Source organism: Periplaneta americana, chromosome 17 (assembly GCF_040183065.1).
Source record: "Periplaneta americana isolate PAMFEO1 chromosome 17, P.americana_PAMFEO1_priV1, whole genome shotgun sequence".
Taxonomy (NCBI): Eukaryota; Metazoa; Arthropoda; class Insecta; order Blattodea; family Blattidae; genus Periplaneta; species Periplaneta americana.
In genome coordinates this window covers 37445251-37466081 of record NC_091133.1, presented here as the reverse complement: position 1 = coordinate 37466081, position 20831 = coordinate 37445251, and the positions used below count along the sequence as shown (strand labels likewise).

Sequence of the window (20831 nt, the reverse complement as noted above, 5' to 3'; positions counted from 1 at the left end):
TCGTAATTATTTCAGTAACTCAAGAATAACAAACTCAAGTGTATTGATAAATACTCGTAAGAAATTAACTGTTGATTAACTTATCTGCTCCTGCTATAAATGTATTTAACATTATTTCCGTTCTCGTTCTCGTTTCCGGTTTATTGTGAACCAGCCTTTAGAGATACAGTGAATGGGCGAGCCATGGATTAATGTGTTTGCACAGTTGTTGAAAAATCAGGAGTTGTATCCCCAATTCATATTATCCTGATTGATACTTTCGTGATTTCTTTTTCAGACTATAGGCAAATTCTAGACTACCTCACAATAGTTTCTATCCAAACCCTTTCTCCTTGTCACTTTTTAACTATTTCAATATCTCACTGTTATCAACGAACTCTGCAGTTAAGAGCATGTTGTTAAATAAACAAGCAAATAAATAAACGAATTAATAAATTAATGATTGACTAAATAAATAAATGGATGAATAGATAAGTAAGTAAATAAATAACTATATGGGAAAGCAAATAAATATATAAATACATGAGTAGATGAATTTATACACATGTATAAATAGGTAAATAAATTAGGTAAATGCAGAAGTTACTGCATTAATAGGTATATAAGTAAATAAATACAGTACATGAATCTAATAAATAAATGGCAATACACACCTGTAAAGCAACATAGTCACCAAAACCTATAGTTGTGAGCGTGACGAAACAATAGTAGAAACTGTCGAAGTAACTCCACCCCTCATATTTGGAAAAGACAGCTGCACCAGTAGTGATGATTACTGATGATAGCATTCCTGTAGCCAACATCAGGTTCATTTCTGTTGCTTCCGTGCGTTTACAACGCATGTAACGTTTCGCGCGACAGATCAGCACCGATGCAAATTTGTTGAGACGCTCACCAATGCTTTGGAACATAACAAGTCCTAGAGGTATTCCTACCATAGCATACGCCATGCAGAATGCTTTTCCTCCTATTGTTACTGGTGTTGAATGTCCATATCCTGGAAAAAAGTATATGATTTTTACAGTTGAAATGTTGTTACTGTTAAAATAAATATATTTGCACATAATGTTGTATAGCTAATAATAGAATAAAATTTAACATTACATTATATTTATTATCTTAAGCGAATCATTAAAAGTGTTCGGAGATATGAACAGGAGTAATGCTAACACTATGGAAGGTTTTGGTGGACCACTGACCACCTAACAACCGTGTCCACCACCCTCCCTCACTTTCCATTCCACAGGAATATTGGAAATGGAGCTTAAACTTGTTTCAGAATACTTATAATTTTACTCGTTACTTTTTGTTTGTCCTCTGATTGAGGTTCTGGCTGATATGTACAGAGAAGGTCCCACTCATATGGACTGGAGTAAAATAAAATGGAAGACTTCTTGTACATCTGTTATCAGACGGTACGTCTCACTTGATGATATGTCAGAAGAAGAACAATTGTTTGTATACATCTGAAGTCTGATTAGTGTAAAGCAGTATGTAACTAGACAGTGAATGTATGCAATGGAGGAGGATAGGAACTGGCTACCCTATCCCGCTACCTCCTGGCTTAGTTGCCTCATAAGTGGTGCTCTGTTGGTATCGCTTGTGAGGTTCAGACCTGTCTTCTGACAGTTGACTAAACAATAACTTTTTGTTATTGCTATTGTTAACTCAGAACTTTTCCATGGAAATTACTTCACACGGAAGGTAGAAAAGAGGGGATATTGGAGAATGCTGAGTTAAGTGAAGGACCTGCCCTTGGGCAGAAATCTATGAATGTAAGGTTGCAATGTAAGTTTATATTAGAATAAATATTTTAATTGGAGACATCCTACATCACTTATATCGCATAATTTAGCAGAAACAAAGAGCTTAAACATCATACAATTTTCACCACTGTATCATTAAAATCATACATACCTGAAGTACAGTGCTCAAAGAAATTGTTGCATATTATTTAACTTGAATGAGTTAATGATATCAGCGAGCAATTACATCTCAACAGCTACTATGTCATGGACACTAAAACCTCTGCACAAAACATTTCATTTTTCATATTCTGGAAGATTCAAGCCGTAAGATATAGCTCCAGTTGACTTCTTGCTGAAGCTGTTTCATGTTTATCCTTACTTTTGCATGTGTCTACAGTCTACACAAAGATTTCTAATGATCACTAAGGAAAATCACTATAGAAAATCTGGCGAAGAAACTATTTGACTTGATTTTTTTTTGTAGAGCTATGTTTTCCAAGAAATGCGCTCAAGAGTCTGTGAAGATTTAAATCAGCGTATTTTAATTTCCTGCTTTTGTGGTCTTAGTGTTATCAGCTGTATCATCCATATTGATTATGAAAAGATTCACTAATAAGTGCATAAGACATAAACTACAAACAAAGCAGCAAGAGCTATATTGGCCAAGTGAGAGAAATCACACTTAGACTAGGCCTAATCTCTTTAGAGGATGAAAATACGACGTAGATGCACCAAATGCCATTTATGAGTAGTTATAAGAAGAGTGTTAGTTGGGAGACCGGAGGGAAAAGGACCTTTGGGGAGGCCGAGACGTAGATGGGAAGATAATATTAAAATGGACTAGAGGGAGGTGGGATATGATGATAGAGACTGGATTAATCTTGCTCAGGATAGGGACCAATGGTGGACTTATGTGAGGGCGGCAATGAACCTCCAGGTTCCTTAAAAGCCAGTAAGTAAGTATAAGAATTACTTCAAATTGCCGTGGAACAAAGTGTTTTTAGAGGAAAACTGGTCTTAGCACATAAATCATTTTGACGGCCATAACAATTTTTCTCTCATTAAGGCACTTAGCCCATTTAGAATCTTCACTCTACAATTATCCTCGTCTATGGGCACTGACTATAAGACCTAGGAAGGAGGTTAAACAAGGATAAAGAAAAAACTATTAGTACTGATTAGCATGATTCATTTTCCACTTAACAACGAAACAAATAGGCTATAAACACGTTGAAGATAATATATAGAGATGATTGAACATTGTAATTGAGATGAAATAATTTAAATACACCGTTTTGCGCTTAGAGGGGTTGAGAAATAAATGCTCACCATTTAAAATCAGATGAAGATATTGTTTTGATTTACATCTGACAAGATGCAGAAACTATCCAAGTTTATGCACCAATGGTTTAAAAACAGTTGCATGTTCATGTGCATGGGCACTAACGTTTATCGTGGAAACAAGCCTGGTGCCATTCAGTAGAGCATTTTTTCATTGGACCATTCTTCTTCATCGAGGCGACAGTCAAAGGGAATGTGTATCTGGACATGTTGCAGAACTTTTGTTGTTGATCAGCTCCCCCTGAGATCGGTTTTTTAGCAACATGGGGCTCCACCCCATTACTATGAAGCAGTGCGTGGCTTCTTGAATGCAAACTTTCACAATAAGTTGATCGGAAGAGGAGAACCCTTGCCTGACCAACTAGGTCGCCCGACTTGACGCCCATTGATCCTTTTCTGGGGCTTTATAAAGAAAGTTGTGTACCAGCGTGGTACAGTTGACACTTTAGAAAAACTGAGAAAATGCATTACAAATGCAGCTGCGCTAATCATTCCACAAATGTTATAGAACACTTGGCAGAAGGTTGAGTACCTTTTGGATGTCTTCAGGGTAGCTCGAGGCTCACACATCGAGTTGCACTGACCATTCTTCAAAACTCGGAGAGTTTTTACATCAAGTTATTCAAAAAGTTATGTTATAAAACCATTATTTATACTTTAAATTAGCACTTATTTCTCGATCCCTCTAAGTGGGACACGGTGTATAATAAGTTGAAATTCGTCTACAAGTTTTATACTATATACTTTTAATCTTGATATGGATTAGGAGGGCTGAAGAGTGAATACAGCATTGATTAAATTTTCAACTTCTTTACTGTGTTAATATTTAAGATTTACCTTGCTTGACTAGTTTCGAAGTCTTGTGGTCCTTTGTTCAAAGCCTGACTTCGAAACTAGTCAAGCAAAGTAAATCCTAAATATTAACACAATAGAGAAGTTGGAAATTTAATCAATGATATGTGTTAAAAGTGTATATAGGGCAGAAAAATGAAGTGAACACGGTTTAACTTTGGATAATGGCTTCATCCCAGCTTTATTATTTTTGTTAGTTTTAGTATTAGTTTAAGTTTGAAGCTTTTTCATATTGTTGCGTAATGCTGGACTGAGATATTGGAAATGAATTGGAGTACTTAGTATGTATTTTGTTACTACTTTCTTCTTCTGATAAACATACTACATTGACATAATAATGAAGTAAAACATAAAATAGGCCTAAAATTCTGAGTTGGTAAACCAAATGACCAAACTTGAGTTTTTAATTATAAATGTGTGCAACCAAGTACTAAAGTAAGAATTTTAAGAATAAGCTTATTGTCTATAAAACATCGAATATGTTCTTAAAATTAGTCCTGATGTTAAGAGCAAATTCAGTGTAATACATGTAGTTATCTTTTAAGACACGTTTACTAAAATAGTTGTACATACCTATCATAGCCAGAACAACTGTAGCAAAGTAGAAAGCTCCTGCAAACTTCCACTGCGGCCCTGCTTTATGTGGCTTGTTCTCAATGATGACTATTTCAATCATTTTGTAGTCTTCATGTGAGATGTTGTACTTCTTCAGCAAGTTCTCCTTCATTTCTGTGTAATACAGCGACTATTAATTATCATAGAAAGTTATCAGTTGTGAGACATTTGTTAGTCTTAAAAGTACATGAAAGAAATTAAATGTATTTACTATCATGGGTAGTTAATAATACGAGCCGAGAGAAGCAAAGGTATTAAATGAGATGAAATAAACTAATAATCGAATACCGGTATATATTCTGTTTTGTGACTTCAATATATACTCCTCTATCAAAAAAAAAAAAAAAAAAAAACTCGTAAGTTAGAAATAAAATACTTCAGATTTACCTTTAACTCTTAAGACCATCACTAATACCAACACCATCTTCAATAATCGAGTCATTTTGGCCTATCTCATTTTCATTCCAGTGAGGATTATAAATCACATGCGAAGTTTTATAATAATAATAATAATAATAATAATAATAATAATAATAATGGCTTTATTTAACCTGGCAGAGTTAAGGCCATAAGGCCTTCTCTTACACTCAACCAGGATTAAAACTTGCTTATGTAGTTGAACATACAACTGGATCGGATTCAAGTAATTACATACTGATACGATTTAGGTACATAATGAGATCAAAAGAGGTAGTTACATAAAAAATTACCTCATAAAATAAAAATAAATGTAATGAAATACAGAAGCCGATAATTCAATAAAAAATGTACACAGTAAAAATAAAAATAAACACATTGGAATACATATTAATATTAGATTACAAGTAAGTAGGATTCACATAATTAAACCACAAACCGACAATTGAATAAAATGTACACAATAAAAAAATAATAGACTAATAATAAAAAAAAAAATAAAAACACCAACACAGTGGAATACATATTGGTGTTAAGTGATAAATAAACACGATTTACATGATTACACAATAAAAATAAGAAACAAAAAATAAAAATGAATGTAGTGGAATATATTGCATTAAATATTTACAATGCATTAGGTCTGGCAACTCATCATAAGATATTTTTCTAATTTACATTTAAAAGAAATTAAAGTTCGGCAGCCCTTGACTTCAGGCGGCAGAGAATTCCAGTGACAAGAAGTAGTAACAGTGAAAGATGAAGAATAGAGATGATGTGTGGAGTGTTATTTCTAGCGTGTTATCATATTGCGACCGAGTATTTAAGTTATGATAGCGAGAAAGATTGTGGAATCGGACAAATAAGTAAGAAAGAGCAAAGGTGTGCAAAATTCTGTATATAGGTCTTGCATCGTGTAATAGAAACTTAGGACGTGCCAGAGCTACTTATCAACCCCACCAGAAGAGAAGATAAGGAATGAGAAATTGTCTAGCCTTCCAGCTTCAGCCAAAAGAGTTATACGTTCATTTGTTTGTTCACTTGTTTTGAAAGGCATTGTGAGACATACGTTACGAAACAAATTGTAACTCTACAGTATACTTTGCTGGAACTTTGTAAATTGCAGTATCACTTTGCAAAGTGGTGATACAAAGTGTCGACTATGAATACCAGCCTAAGAACTAGTCTTCAGGACTCAAGGTACCAGTACTTGTTTTCTCTGGTGATGCAGTTAAATGTACTTAACTCCAAAACGTTTGATGTTTCTATAATGTTATAAAATGGTACAACAATTACATCACATTGAACATCATGGAAGTTTTGAATAATTATTGTGAAAAAACACAAGACATTCCCATATTGCGTAAGTCTCTGGTAATGCGGTTATAATAGCGCAAAGATATCGGTAGCATGGAATAAACATAAGACAAGAGTACGGTGATCCCAAAAAATGCCTGGTTGGAATTTTGTCTCAGAAAAGCGAATATGGCATATGCGGAAGGTCCTCAGCTAAGTTCATAAGAGAATGTATTTTTTAATAGTTTTATCATAATAGTTTCGTGTGGCGTAACGGTTAGCATGTCTGACCGTGCAACCAGCGGACCCGAGTTAAAATCCTGGTTTAGGTCAAGTTACCTGGTTGAGCTTTTTTTCCTGGATGTTCCCTCAACTCATTAAGAGCAAATTTTGTGTAACTTTCGGCACTGGACCCTGGACTCATTTCGCTGGCATTATCACTTTCATCTCATTCAGACACTAGATAACAATAACTGTTTATAAAGCTTCCTAAAATAACCAGCATAGATAGGTTGGAATTTTTGACACATAACTGTGTTTTCTTTTAATGCCATTAAATTTGCTACGTGTTTCTTTTTAGAATCTTCGATTGCGTGTTAACATCGACCTATTTACAACACAATGTCCGACACTACAAAGAAGTTATCAGTGATTTTTTTCTGGCGGAATCCGTATGAACGGCGTTCCGACACCTTCTTCTTGCATTTTTCGTCATGAAACCGAAATATGTGTGAATAACTATGTTTTCAATATAAAATTTCTTTTAATACCGCTTAGACCTTGATCTTAGTTGAACGAAAAGAAGCTTACAAACGACAAAATTCCCGTGCAGTGAACAGTAGGCCTGATCATCTCCACGTCCGCTATAAAATATTTTACACAGAGTTCCACCATATTTTCCTCCAGGAGAAAAGCACTGGTTGTTATTATTATATTATTATTAATAAAAACAAATAAGTCGCGATATTGTGGGCCTTCAGTGAAGTGTGTCGCCAATCGAAAAAGGTTGGGAACCACTGGTTTATGGTGTGCTATATAAAAAGAAATAATATAATCTTAAAAAGGATATATGAGAAAACGATATATACAATTAAATATTTTTTCAGTCGGGATTGAATCCCCCTCTGGCATTGAGCTGATCCCTCATCCAGGGAGGCCTTCCATGTCCTTGTGTGGTCAAAACGTATGTATGTGATCCATAGATTAATTCCTCTCCCGACAGGTCGCGGCCCTGTAAGGCCCGGGTGGCGTGGGTCGTGTAAATGAACCTACAAGGGAGAGGTTAAACTAAGGGAAAGAAGAAGGGATTGAATCTCCAACTCCTGCACACGAGACCACAGAACGTTACGAAGATCATCCGAATGACGAACATTCAATTAACTCTTGATGATCGATTAGAAGGCCACATACCCTTCTTCTTTTGAAACGGCAACGGGTGAACCGCGCTTTAAAAACTTTTATTCTGACCCGAACAAGAGTCCGGCCATTTTTTCTTGAGACGACTGTACACACCTTGAAGAGAGAGAGATGCATTTATCTAGAATTTCACATAATTTATGTCTAATATAACAAATAAAATTTAAGAAATATTTATCACACGTATGCAGTTGTCATAAAATTAATTTAGGCTATGCGGAAAGCAAATTATGACTAGTCAGTTACTTTAAATTGTTTTACAGTACACCGAGGCTAGCAGCGCACATGAATGCTTAACCATTGGCCTGTTACGCGGTCTTCCTTTTCAATGGCTTACCGTTATCTCTCTCGGCGTTTCTAGAATTATGTTTTCTACTATTCTACCTAATGTTTACATTATTTCATAATATTTTTGCTTATAAAGATAAATTAATTTTATAGGGAAGCAATATCCTTTTTTTACATTTCTTTGACATGGTAACTTACCTGTCAGGAATTCGCATCTCTTTCTCTCAGTGTCTGATTCCAAGGCGTCGAAAACTGCGGCACCAATCAACAAATAGGTAAAGGTGCAGACCACCAAAGAAAGGGTTCTAACGTTCTGGCGCTTCATCGCCAAGTGGAATAGAAATATTCACTTGTTTGATCATTGGGGTATTTTACAGATCAATAACTGAGCAGCCAGCTATGTTGTAGGAACTCATTTTTCTGTAAATAAGAAAGCTATTAAAATTACCTTACTACATAGTTTATATACATATAAGCACGTCCATATATAAAACATACACTTATTGATCCATTAATACATTCATTCATACATCATATATTCATACAATTATGCATATAATTATTCACAGGTTTATTTAGTCAAATTTTCATTCACTATTCACATTCCGTTCATTCGCTTATTCACACACTCATTCACTTATTTACATATTCATTTAGGTCTAATCATTCAAATGTTCGTTCACAAAATAATCATGTCCGTTCACTCATTTACACGTCCATTTACTCATTCACACGTTCATTCACGTATCAAATTCACTTAGGCCTACTCATTTATACGTTGGTTCACTCCTTCACATTTTAGTTAACTCATACACATTCGCTCACTCATTCACATCCATTAACACGTTCTCTCACTCATTAACATGTTAGCTTACTCATTTATTGGTCGTCCTATGCTTCTCTTTCCAATGTGAAATTTGTCCCTGGATATTTTTGCTATGTGTTATGTAATGGTCACAAATAAATCAAATTTGAACCCCCTATGACGTGTAGAAATTTGACCCCAACAAATGTAACATTGTAAAATTCCTTTGCAGAAGGAAAAGTACATTTTGTTCGTATCAAATTTCTGCACATTTAAAGGATAAACTAAAATTCTTTCAGTCATATATTACCATAATAGACTGCTCTCTTAAATTGACTAACCATATTGGGAATTAAATCAATGGCTTTCCCAAAATACGCTGTGACATGTTTCATATAAAACATTTTCTATCTCGATAAGGAAACAAAAAACGAGCAAAATTGTACATATATTGTGTATATAGTCTACATATATGTATGTATGTATATATATATATATATATATATATATATATATATATATATATTACCTCCGATTGAGGTTCTGTCTGTTATGTATATCTACTATCAAGCAGTAGATATATCTCACTTGACGATATGTTTCAGAGGACGAACAATTGTTTGTATACATCTGAAGTCTAATTAGTGTAGTGTATCTAGTCAGCGATGTATGCAATGGAGGGGAAAAGAACTGGCCACACTACCCGATTATCTCCTGACTTAGTTGCCTCATGAATGATGCCTTATTGGTGTCACTTATGAGGTTCAAACATGTTTTCGGACAGTTGATTAAACAACAATATAATATTCTTAATGTTACTGAATTGTTTTCATTTATACTCTAAAAATATGCGAAGTATTGCAATATGTCCCTGATTACACTTCCTGTAGCGTTATATAAACATTTCATGAGGATGCAATTAATTTTATAGAAGTTTTCAAATCACTGCTTTTAATAGCCGGATACTCTGAAGAAATAATATATATTCGGCTTCTTACTATTTTCATGTTAGTCACTCGAGTTAACAAAAACTATAATAAGCGCAAGATCTTCTGGGAATTTACATTTACATTCCTACAAACTCTCCATTATCTCATTACTGCTATAGAAGAAAGTATCCATGCTGTTCGGTACAACAGCATACCTTCCGGTATATGACATGAATATCTTACATTGGTATATACTGTAGTGTTACATTGGCTCCATACATATCCATTCATTCCTGCGCATCACTGTTATCTGAATAGCTTGTGTCCATTCAATCCTTGCTTCCATTGTTTAATTTTCCTCGTCCTATTTGTTTAACCATTCGAGCGCCGATCATTCTTAGCAAGTAAATCCAATTCTTCCTACATTTTGCAATATTGTATAATTTGTAATAATAAATTATGTGTTTACTTCTTTTCGCGACCGTACTTCCGCTTTACTCGTATTTTTATCTACAAGTGTAAGAAGGTCCAAAATAATGTTCTTGTTACATGACTATCACAGGTCCATTACAAAGGAAAAGCCGTAACACTGGATTAATTCACTAAAATTAAACATAAAATAACGTAATAATAATATTAGAAGACGTAATATGGCTATTCTTATTGTGCACGTTGGTCTATTAATATTAAGTGCTAACATATCACAGAAAGAACAAATGAACAAAGCAAAAATTCAAATAAATTTCAGTACAGCGCCTCCAGTAGATTAACTTCGTACGTAGATGAAATTATTGGGGATCAGTGCAGTTTTAAGCGTAATAGATCGACTATTGATAAGATTTTTTGTATTCGACAGATATTGGAGAAAAAAAATGAGAGTATAAGGGTACAGTAAATCAGTTATTCATAGATTTAAAAAAGGCATATGACTCGGTTAAGAGAGAAGTTTTATATAATATTCTTATTGAATTTGGTATTCCCAAGAAACTAGTTCGATTAATTAAAATGTGTCTCAATGAAACTTACAGCAGAGTCCGTATAGGCCAGTTTCTATCCGATAATTTTCCAATTCACTGCGGGCTAAAGCAAGGAGATGCATTATCATCTTTACTTTTTAACTTCGCTCTAGAATATGCCATTAGGAAAGTTCAGGATAACAGGGAGAGTTTGGAATTGAACGGGTTACATCAGCTTCTTGTCTATGCGGATGACGTGAATATGTTAGAAGAAAAAAACGATTAAGGAAAACACGGACATTTTTATTTGAAGCAAGTAAAACGATAGATTTAGAAGTAAATCCCAAAAAAGACAAAGTATATGATTATGTCTCGTGACCAGAATATTGCACGAAATGGAAATATAAAAATTGAAGATTTATCCTTCGAAGAGGTGGAAAAATTCAAATATCTGGGAGCAACAGTAACGAATATAAATTACACTCGGGAGGAAATTAAACACAGAATAAATATGAGAAATGCTTGTTATTATTCGGTTGAGAAGCTTTTGTCATGTAGTCTGCTGTCAAAAAATCTGAAAGTTAGAATTTATAAAACAGTTACATTACCGGTTGTTCTTTATGGTTGTGAAACTTAGGCTCTCACTTTGAGATAGGAACAGAGATTAAGGGTGTTTGAGAATGAGGTTATTAGGAAAATATTTCGGGCTAAGAGGGATGAAGTTACAGGAGAATGGAGAAAGTTACACAACGCAGAGCTGCACGCATTGTTTTCTTCACCTGATATAATTAGGAACATTAAATCCAGACGTTTGAGATGGGCAGGACATGTAGCACGTATGAGCGAATCCAGAAATGCATATAGAGTGTTAGTTGGGAGACCGGAGGGAAAAAGACCTTTGGGAGGCCGATACATAGATGGGAGGATAATATTAAAATGCATTTGAGGGAGGTGGGATATGATGATAGAGAGTGGATTAATCTTGCACAGGATAGAGACCGATGGCGGGCTTATGTGAGGGCGGCAATGAACCTGCGGGTTCCTTAAACGCCATTTGTAAGTAAGTAACAGCGCCTCCAATTCTGCTGAATATGGATGCTTGCGCTAACTTCATAATGAGAGCCGACGATGTAGTTGTGTAATTTATTACTCCACAAAATAGTTTGTATGCTTGGCGCTCTCTGCCTATAAACTTTTGTAGTGATTTTCACAAGATGGAGAAGAAGATGATTCCTTATAAATCTTAAGAAAAGGCTTCAAACTACTGTTTACTTATTGTTAACAAAGCAATATTAGGCGTCTTTCACTGTTGTAAAGCTATGTGAACTCAAACACCATAAAACCTACTTGTACCGTACTTCCCAATAATTATTAGCGCATGTTCAGGCTTAATACCACTAAATTTGAATATTATGTTCAAACACATATTTATTAAAATTCTGATTTTAAATAGTCGCAGTATTTGCCTTAGAATTTAAACCCACGTGCGACTGGTCTCCATACAGTAATAAGTGTTGGTAGAAGAAATAACAAATAACGACTATAATTTTCTCTACAATATATGTAGAAGACTAAATTCTGGGAACATTTACGTCACTTTTTGTTTTATCTCTTAAACGGTATGAGTTATGTTAATGTTTAAGTGGTAGGTAGGCCTACCTAACATTATTGTCTAATGGTTTGATTGGAAACTTGATTCTGTAGACAGAAGTTAGTTTCTATAACATATATTTTTCTAAACATGCAGTCTGTGGTGTGGGATTTGTAACGAATACTTGTATAAGAAAATAGATTATGAAGAAAATCCGTACAGTCATTTTTGATTGTCACCAATTGTGTAATTTTCAAACAAAGGCTTGTTACTTTTCGAATAAAATTATTAGGTAAAGTAAAATGTAATTTATTTAATGGTCTATTATCTTCTCTAAGTTTCACGTGAACTTGTCAATCCATACATTGAATCTTTACAGAATAAATTGGGTTTTTAAATCTGCAGTGCTTGGGAAAAGTGGCATAATTCAGTTTCCACAAACATTTTTTATTTGTTTATTGACAACTTACGGAGCATCTGCTCGCTTGGGAAAAGAGACATATGTATTTCTCCCATTACAATAATTCGTACAGAAGAAAATCAAATCGACATAAACCAGTGTGAAGACAGTTTTTGTCCTTCTTTTGTAAAATGAGCATTTTTGACTTGTGCCACTTTTCCCGAGCACTATAGAAATATAATCATCCAGTTGTAGTAACGAGTTTACTTAAACATTTTGAGTTAATTTCAATTTCATCCCGTTAAAATGGAATTTATATATTTTTTTTTTGTATAAAATAAGAAATTATTTACTAAATTAAGAACTTTTCATAAGCTTCTAACAAAATTTTATTGAAATAGCTCGATCACGAATTCAAAGAACTCAGGAAGACCTGCCGTGGAAACAGAAGTTAAACAGCTATTGAATTTTGCATGACACAGAATTTAGACAATGAGAACTAATACGGATCAATGATAAATAATACGGATAAATACCATCCATATTTTCGATACTATTGAACAAATTTAAAAATAATTTTCCTAGGTCAGACCATCTCTTAAAAACTATGATAAAACATGGCTCCAACGGAATTAAAATAACGTTAAACTCAAATAGCTTTTAAATAAATTAATTGATAAGATAAATTAGTGCTTTCGTTAAAAATTCAATTTCATCTGTAGAGATAGTGTCCATACTTAGCATGGCTTTCCGGGAGAAAAGCAAAATTGTATTTATCATTTCGTAGATTTACAACTCGTGAAAGAAATTTGACTCTGATAGAAAACTCCACGCGAAATTTTTGGCCATTTCTCACCAAGGTTAAATTTCGATGCTGAATAATAGCTGCAATTAAAAGCATAATAAATTAAACACTGATACTACTATTTCCAAAGTCTCTGCACTCCATGTATGTAATTTCGAACAAATCGAGTCTAAGCTACTAAATATAAACAAAACTGGCCAATTAGTTACAGATAAATAAAATTGCTATCCATAGACAGTGACAGACGACACGTCAGGAAGCACTTCCTTATTAATAAAAGAAATCTATATTTTACAAAATTCCGGGCGGCTAGAGCGTTTCTTTCAATGGTGAATGAAACTGAGCTTCGAATCTCGATTGGGCCATGTGAAAATTTTGGTGGACAAACAGGGTGCGAATTAACGAGTGGGATGGGTGGAAATAAGTTATCTCCCTCTCATAAATTCTTATTAACATACCTGCCAGGGATAACTTCTATCCCCCTCACAAAATAGAATTGTTTTAATACGAGTACACTTTATAAAGTATAAAGTAAGCAAAGAAAGTAATATTGACGTATTATCATCACCGGCAAGCTGACAACAATCAATAACCTAGGAATTACACATCTTGTCAACTGTTTTTAAAAGTGTGATCCAGTCATGATACAGCTGAGGTGAGTTTATTCATTACTTTATTATTCTTACTTCCAATGTTTACATTTCATCACAGTAATGTCAACAACAGCAATAATAATTTTATGTATGGTATTCTCTATCTAGGATTCTATCCCACCTCTTATCAGAAATCTTAATTCGCACCATGTGGACAAATATGGTGTTAGGTGGTAGGTTTTTGCTGGGAATTCCCATTTCCCCTACCAGAATTCCACCGTTACTCCATTGGTCACCGTAATCATCGTACTGAAGCGCTGTAGACCACTTTCCATGGTGCAGCAGACAACGCTCTGCGGCAAAAAGTCTATAACTACGTCATGTTCCTAATATACAGCAGAGGGACACTGGCGAACAAATGATTTTAAGTCAAGTACCTGCCCGCCATTGAAAAAAAAAAATGTATATAGTTGATGAAAAATTTCGTAGCGTTTTTTCGGTGCGATAAAAATGTTATTTCATATGAATAGGAGACAGAAATTAATCAGTAATATATTCTATATTATCTCTGGCCGTAAACGCTGGGATAGATTTGCGATTCCGGGTCTGAAGAAATCTGCTGGTTTGAAGTTAAAGAAGTCTTCAAGTCAAGCTCGTAAAGCATTTTTAAAGGAGTTCCCTTGAAGATTATTGAATAAAGAACAGAAGAAGTGGAAATCTGAGGGCATAAGTTCGGGAGAATATGGGGGATGTGAAATCACCTTACAACAAAGCTACAAAGCTCCTGCATAGCTGCGTTCGTCATATTAGTGGAGTGCGGGCGTGCATTATCGTTTTGCTGCAGCACTTGATGCTGCTTACAGATCGTTTTTCTTCAATTGTGGCCGCAAGGTGTCTGAGTTGTTGGCAATAAATGTCAGCAATTATGGTTACATTCCTGGGAAACAATACGTAGTACACGACGCCTTCTTTATCCCACCAGACGCATAACATCATCTTCTGTGGATGGACACTAACTTTTGTACAGTGTGTTGTGTGTTGAAACGACAGGACCATTAAGTACTTTCTCCGATGACTTTATCCCCATAAAAAGCACAATTGTTTCGAGCCACTCCCGCTGCTCTTGCACCTTTATTAAACTAAAACAGAAAAATATGTCGGAAGTGTTTGTTTTTTTTTTTTCATTTGATACTGACTTCTTTAGCCCACAAATAACACAAAAATTCTTAAAATCCGCAAAATTCAATGCGTATTTAAAAGCACAATACTCCAAATAATAAATGACAATTAATAAATGACAAATGATAAACCCTAACAAAACAGTATTGTGATAACGAACAAAAACGCTACTGACATACGCATATTGTTTTTGTAACATCATAGCACTTTTTTCTATACTTCGTATAATTAAAAAGTAAATTAACAAAATAAATATTCTTTCATATTAATATCACCATTTCTGAATTTTGTAACAGCAATTCCTATTTACACTTCTGTCAGAGACCAGAAAGATTCTTTATTTCGTCTTGAAAGAACATATTTGATCGGTAGTGCATCCTTTCCGCACTTCTTTCATGAACAGGCTGTTCGTAGCAAATGTTTTGCCTCCAAAGCCTTTCTTCACCGGTACGAGAACGTGATACGGAGAATGTAGCAGCACTCACCAGGGAAGTTCAGCAAAAATATCTTGTGTGATTTTTACGTAGTGACGACGGACGTTGTCATGAAGGAGAACATGCTTTTAGAAGAGGTGTAGCTGGACTTTTTCCATTGCTGGTAATGAATAAGAAATTTACGACGTTTTGAAGATTGGCTCTACCTTCGCCTTCAGGTGAAGAAATGGGATCTAAAGGGTATCCAATTCTTTGTGGACGTTACAAGCAATTAAATAGACTTGACCAACGATTTCAGGGAGAATGCAGGGTTATAAGCGAAAGAACGGAGACAATATCAGGATTCCAAGATAAAACTGAATGAATAAAAGGAACAAAGAATAAAAATTAAGCATAATTGAAAGATGGGGTAGGGGGCTTTCTTTTACATCAACATGATGTCTTTAGGCATTTTGCCATATCTTTTGAACTTATCGTTTCTTTCAGTTTATTTTATAAAGGATCTACTATAGAATACTGCTCTCATTGCTTGGTGATCCAAGATAAACTCGATCGATTATTATATGCCCTTTCGTATCCCAAAGGACAATAGTCATTTCCTTTTTACAAAGATGATTTCCCTTTAACCTTTTTGATATTAGTGAATCAGAATGTTTGCGTCCCTTTCTAGTAACACTGATTTTGAAGTGTATTGGCATATCCAAGTGTTATTTGTTGTCACAATCCTTTCCCAGAAACTCGTGACCTTCTTAGTTATAGTGCTAAAGAGTTTAATTCGTCGTGTTTTGTTTTCTTCAGTCAGATTTCTGGACAGCCTTCTTGCACACATACTTCAAAGTTTTAGGTGTTTGTGAATAATTTTCTCGGTGCTACCAAGCTCATATTATGTTCTTGGAAAATTCACGGATACTTATGTGTAGGTTTTTCCCGGGCAAGTTTTCCAACGCGTTTGCTTGTTGTATGGAAAGGCGGAACGTGCAGTATTCATATAGCATAATAGAAGTAGAGTGCGCACATCTTTAAATGATTTTCACCACTGGAAGACTACTGAACGGGACAAACAATTTTCCTTGAACCCTGCTAGACTCTAATATAAATTTCCTTACTGAAAAAGTTGACGATAATTCCCTCTGCAACAGCGTTCTTGACACATATCTTCCATGTTTGCTTTCACACTGTGTTGACAGAAAACAGAGTACGATAATGGAAGAATAAAAGCTTGTATAGTACATCTAGCTTACTTAAAATTATTGCGGGAAAATATTATTTTAATCCAAGGGAAAATTAAAGTGCAGATAACATTAGTATCATTCAAATAACAATTATGAAAATATTAAACTATCTAGATAACAATACTTAAAATTTCAGCAACGAAGCATTGAAATGCATGTTCACGAAATCATACAATGCTGAAATTATACGCAGCATAAATCATATTTACATGTTTAGACTATAATGTTATACTTACTTACATACTTACAAATGGCTTTTAAGGAACCCACAGGTTCATTGCCGCCCTCACATAAGCCCGCCATCGGTCGCTATCCCGTGCAAGATTAATCCAGTTTCTACCATCATATCCCACCTCCCTCAAAGCCATTTTAATATTATTCTCCCATCTACGTCTCGGCCTCCCCAAAGGTCTTTTTCCATCCGGTCTCCCAACTAACACTCTATATGCATTTCTGGATTCGCCCATACGTGCTACATGCCCTGCCCATCTCAAACGTCTCGATTTAATGCTCCTAATTATGTCCGGTGAAGAAAACAATGCGTGCAGCTCTGCGTTGTGTAACTTTCTCCATTCTCCTGTAACTTCATCCCTCTTAGCCCTAAATATTTTGCTAAGAACCTTATTCTCAAACACCCTTAATCTCTGTTTCTCTGTGGAAGTCAGAACCTAAGTTTCACAACCATAAAGAACAACCGCCAATGCAATTGTTTTATAAATTCTAACTTTCAGGTTTTTTGACAGCAAACTAGATAACAAAAGCTTCTCAACCGAATAATAACAGGCATTTCCCATATTTATTCTTCTTTTAATTTCCTCCTGAGTGTCATTTATATTTGTTACTGTTGCTCCAAGATATTTGAATTTTTCAACCTCTTCGAAGGATAAATCTCCAATTTTTATGTTTCCATTTCGTACAATATTTTGGTCACGAGACATAATCAAATACTTTGTCTTTTCGGGATCCACTCTCCTCTCCTCCACGTTGTGGCGCACTGGGATTCTTTAAAATGTGGAACAAAGAGTGGTGTGCGGAAAGAAACGGCAAGTACGTCATTTATCTTTCCCAAAAATATTAATATTACATTCTTCAATTAATCACATGGGATGAATATTAGTGGCCATAAATATTGGAGAAAATATATGAATTATATACTTTATGAATAGGGTATCTAATCCTAGTTTAAAACAAAAGATTTTATAGCCTCAAACAAAATAAAGTTATAATAAATAATAAGAATTCTATAGGTATATATGTATGTATGTATGTATGTATGTATGTATGTATGTATGTATGTATGTATGTATGTATGTATATATATGTGTGTATGTATGTATGTATAATACTACATGCCCTGCAGCTCTATTATACAATGTAAAATTAACAATCATATTGTTTACATACACGGTTTAAATATGTGTGTATGTGTGTATGTAGACTATGTATGTGTGTAATACCCTTCGAGTATGGGGGTACATTTTCTTCATCGTTAGCAATTACGTTTTCTTCATCCTCTTCCTTTCGTCAATTCGAACAGCACTTAAGTTATTTCAAGAATCTATTAAATGCTGGCATAAGCTAGGAAAGTGATGGAAAATTTTGCTTATAATTGAGGACGATCGATCAGAAACATTTTCACCATTTAAACAATGAAGCGGCATAGCCTAACTTGAAAACAAATTGTCTATTTAATTATTCAAGCATCGAATTAATTGGAGGTTATTATATTAATAATACTATTTAAAAAATACGTTTGTTTGAAATAGGAGAGTTGGAAGTTCCAACAAGTAAATCATATCCTTTAATCATTTTATTGAAATTACTGATTTATTTAATTTGAGTCGCAACACCTGTTAGTGTTATTGTGTGTACGTAGTTCACTTATTTTTAGAACAATATTATGCATTAGTTTGAACTATAAGTTACACTTTACTGTACATTTAAGACTTTTGACCCCGTTCATCTCTCTAACGTTGTCTGATTTTACAGAATACTTGAATTAGTTGAGTATTATTTCTCTAGCTTTCACTTCCGCCTACGTGCAACGACCTGCTTTCCATACATTATTAAGCAGGTGTAAAATACTGTTCCTGTACAAATTACTTACACTTATAACGATTCTCATGATGTAAATTACACATATTCTCAATCAATATTCGTGAAATTCACTTTTGCCTAATGTGTCCAGTTTTACAGATTCGAATTGTAACTGGGCTTCTGTTGTCCTGTCAAATTAATTTTGGAGGGTTTTCTCAATGCAAAATCTTGGGTATCAGCAAATTGGAAAACCCAAATGATTACTTTCAGACTGATAATATTCTACAATTATAGACTAAATAAATCTTTCCATCATTGTTAAAAATGGAATGCAAGGAAATTAATTACATAGCAATATCATGGATGTTACATGCACTTACTTACATTTTACTGCTACGTGAACCACTTGCTGAAAACATACATCCCAGTTTAGGCAAAATTGTATACAGACGTAGTCGATACAATGTTATTTCAATTAAAAGAGACTTTATTCTATTCATTAAGTAAGAAAATCACTAGGAACTTGAAGTGTGTTCTGCTGTCATCCCTCTGCACATGGCTTGGAGCAGATAAACCTGGTATCATGCCAGTATTGATTGCTCCACGAGGGAAGATGTGGATGTTGGTATGGTAACACACTGACGCCACCACGTCGCAATATTGCCAACCACGAAGCATTAATATTCTGATGTGGTTACTAGATGTCGCTACCAGATTCATTAGTGTGTTTTGGTTTTTGGAGCTATAATTAACAGACAGGGAAGAGAGAATTTTGGCTAGTTTGTTACTGAGCCAATACAATGCCTCTTTGCTGTTTAATACTAGTGAAACTCTATATTTTCAGCTTTATCCTTTCGAACCCGACTGGTACTATATATTAGAGTGCTGCTTCTGTGTTTCGAAAATAAATAAACAAACAAACAAACAAAAACAAATAAACACATAAATAAATAATTAAAAAATTTGTCTTCGATTGCGGAAAAACTGACTGGTTTTTATAGGTTTTGTTACTTTTCCAGACATCTTTTCAGTGACATCTTCAAACAAATACATTTCTTCCAAATCGTTAGTTTTCTAATTCGTCAGCGCTAAATAAACGCAACAGTTAAAAATTGTTAAATAAAGCGGTCAATAAAAGACAGATTTGACCGAGCGAGGTGGTTCAGTGATAACGCTCTGAATTGTCATTCAGGAGATCCCGAGTTCAAAACCCGTGATCAGATAAATTGATTGAGATTTTTTCATGATTTTCCTTAGTCACAAAGGCAAATGCTGGATATTGGAAATTTACATGCCGTGACTCATCCCTGCCTTAATCACCATTATCATAATCATTAATAAAAATTGAAATTAGTCAAAATGAATACATATATAACATACGACAGTAGAAACAGAATCACAACAACAGTCCACGGTCTGCTGATATACCCAAAATCCTACATTTGCGATATGACCAAATGTTAAAGCGCATAAATGAACTTAAATAATAATAATAATAATAATAATAATAATAATAATAATAATAAAAACATGAAATGACACATTTTGGAAATAAATGATACACTGAAGTTGTTTAGATTATCAATATTACCATATTAAATTGGTGTAGATACTATCAAACATAAATAAACATTATTCTAATCATCATAATCGTAAAATATTTTACAGAGTGTCCCATAAGTCTGATACCATAAGCGAATTACTGAAAAATGTCTTTTTCTTGTCCACAAGACAACTGAGTGATATCTTTAAGTAAAGAGGAACGTATTGAACTGGTCCTGCTTGTTGGCGGCCGTAGTAATAGGAAGGTTGCCCATGAATGCTTTGCACCAGAACGAGTGCCAATTATACACAGTTGTGTGGGAAAAATCATTAAAACATTCATTGAGACGGGATC

At 34.4% G+C, this 20831-nt stretch overlaps 1 protein-coding gene across 2 annotated transcripts in view; it reads right to left on the bottom strand.

Annotated features, from left to right (window-relative positions):
• The window catches only part of Task7 (TWIK-related acid-sensitive K[+] channel 7), a 24752-nt gene extending 5298 nt beyond the window's left edge, over nucleotides 1–19454 (bottom strand). For both annotated transcript variants that reach the window (XM_069816828.1, XM_069816827.1), the window contains exons 1-4: nucleotides 19319–19454; nucleotides 8172–8393; nucleotides 4515–4670; nucleotides 654–997 (exon numbers count right to left, since the gene is read on the bottom strand). In XM_069816828.1, coding sequence (XP_069672929.1) covers nucleotides 654–997; nucleotides 4515–4670; nucleotides 8172–8298 — 627 coding nt within the window. In that variant the 5' untranslated portion in view covers nucleotides 8299–8393; nucleotides 19319–19454. The remainder of the gene's footprint in view (nucleotides 1–653; nucleotides 998–4514; nucleotides 4671–8171; nucleotides 8394–19318) is intronic.
• Between the last annotated feature and the right edge of the window lie 1377 nt (nucleotides 19455–20831).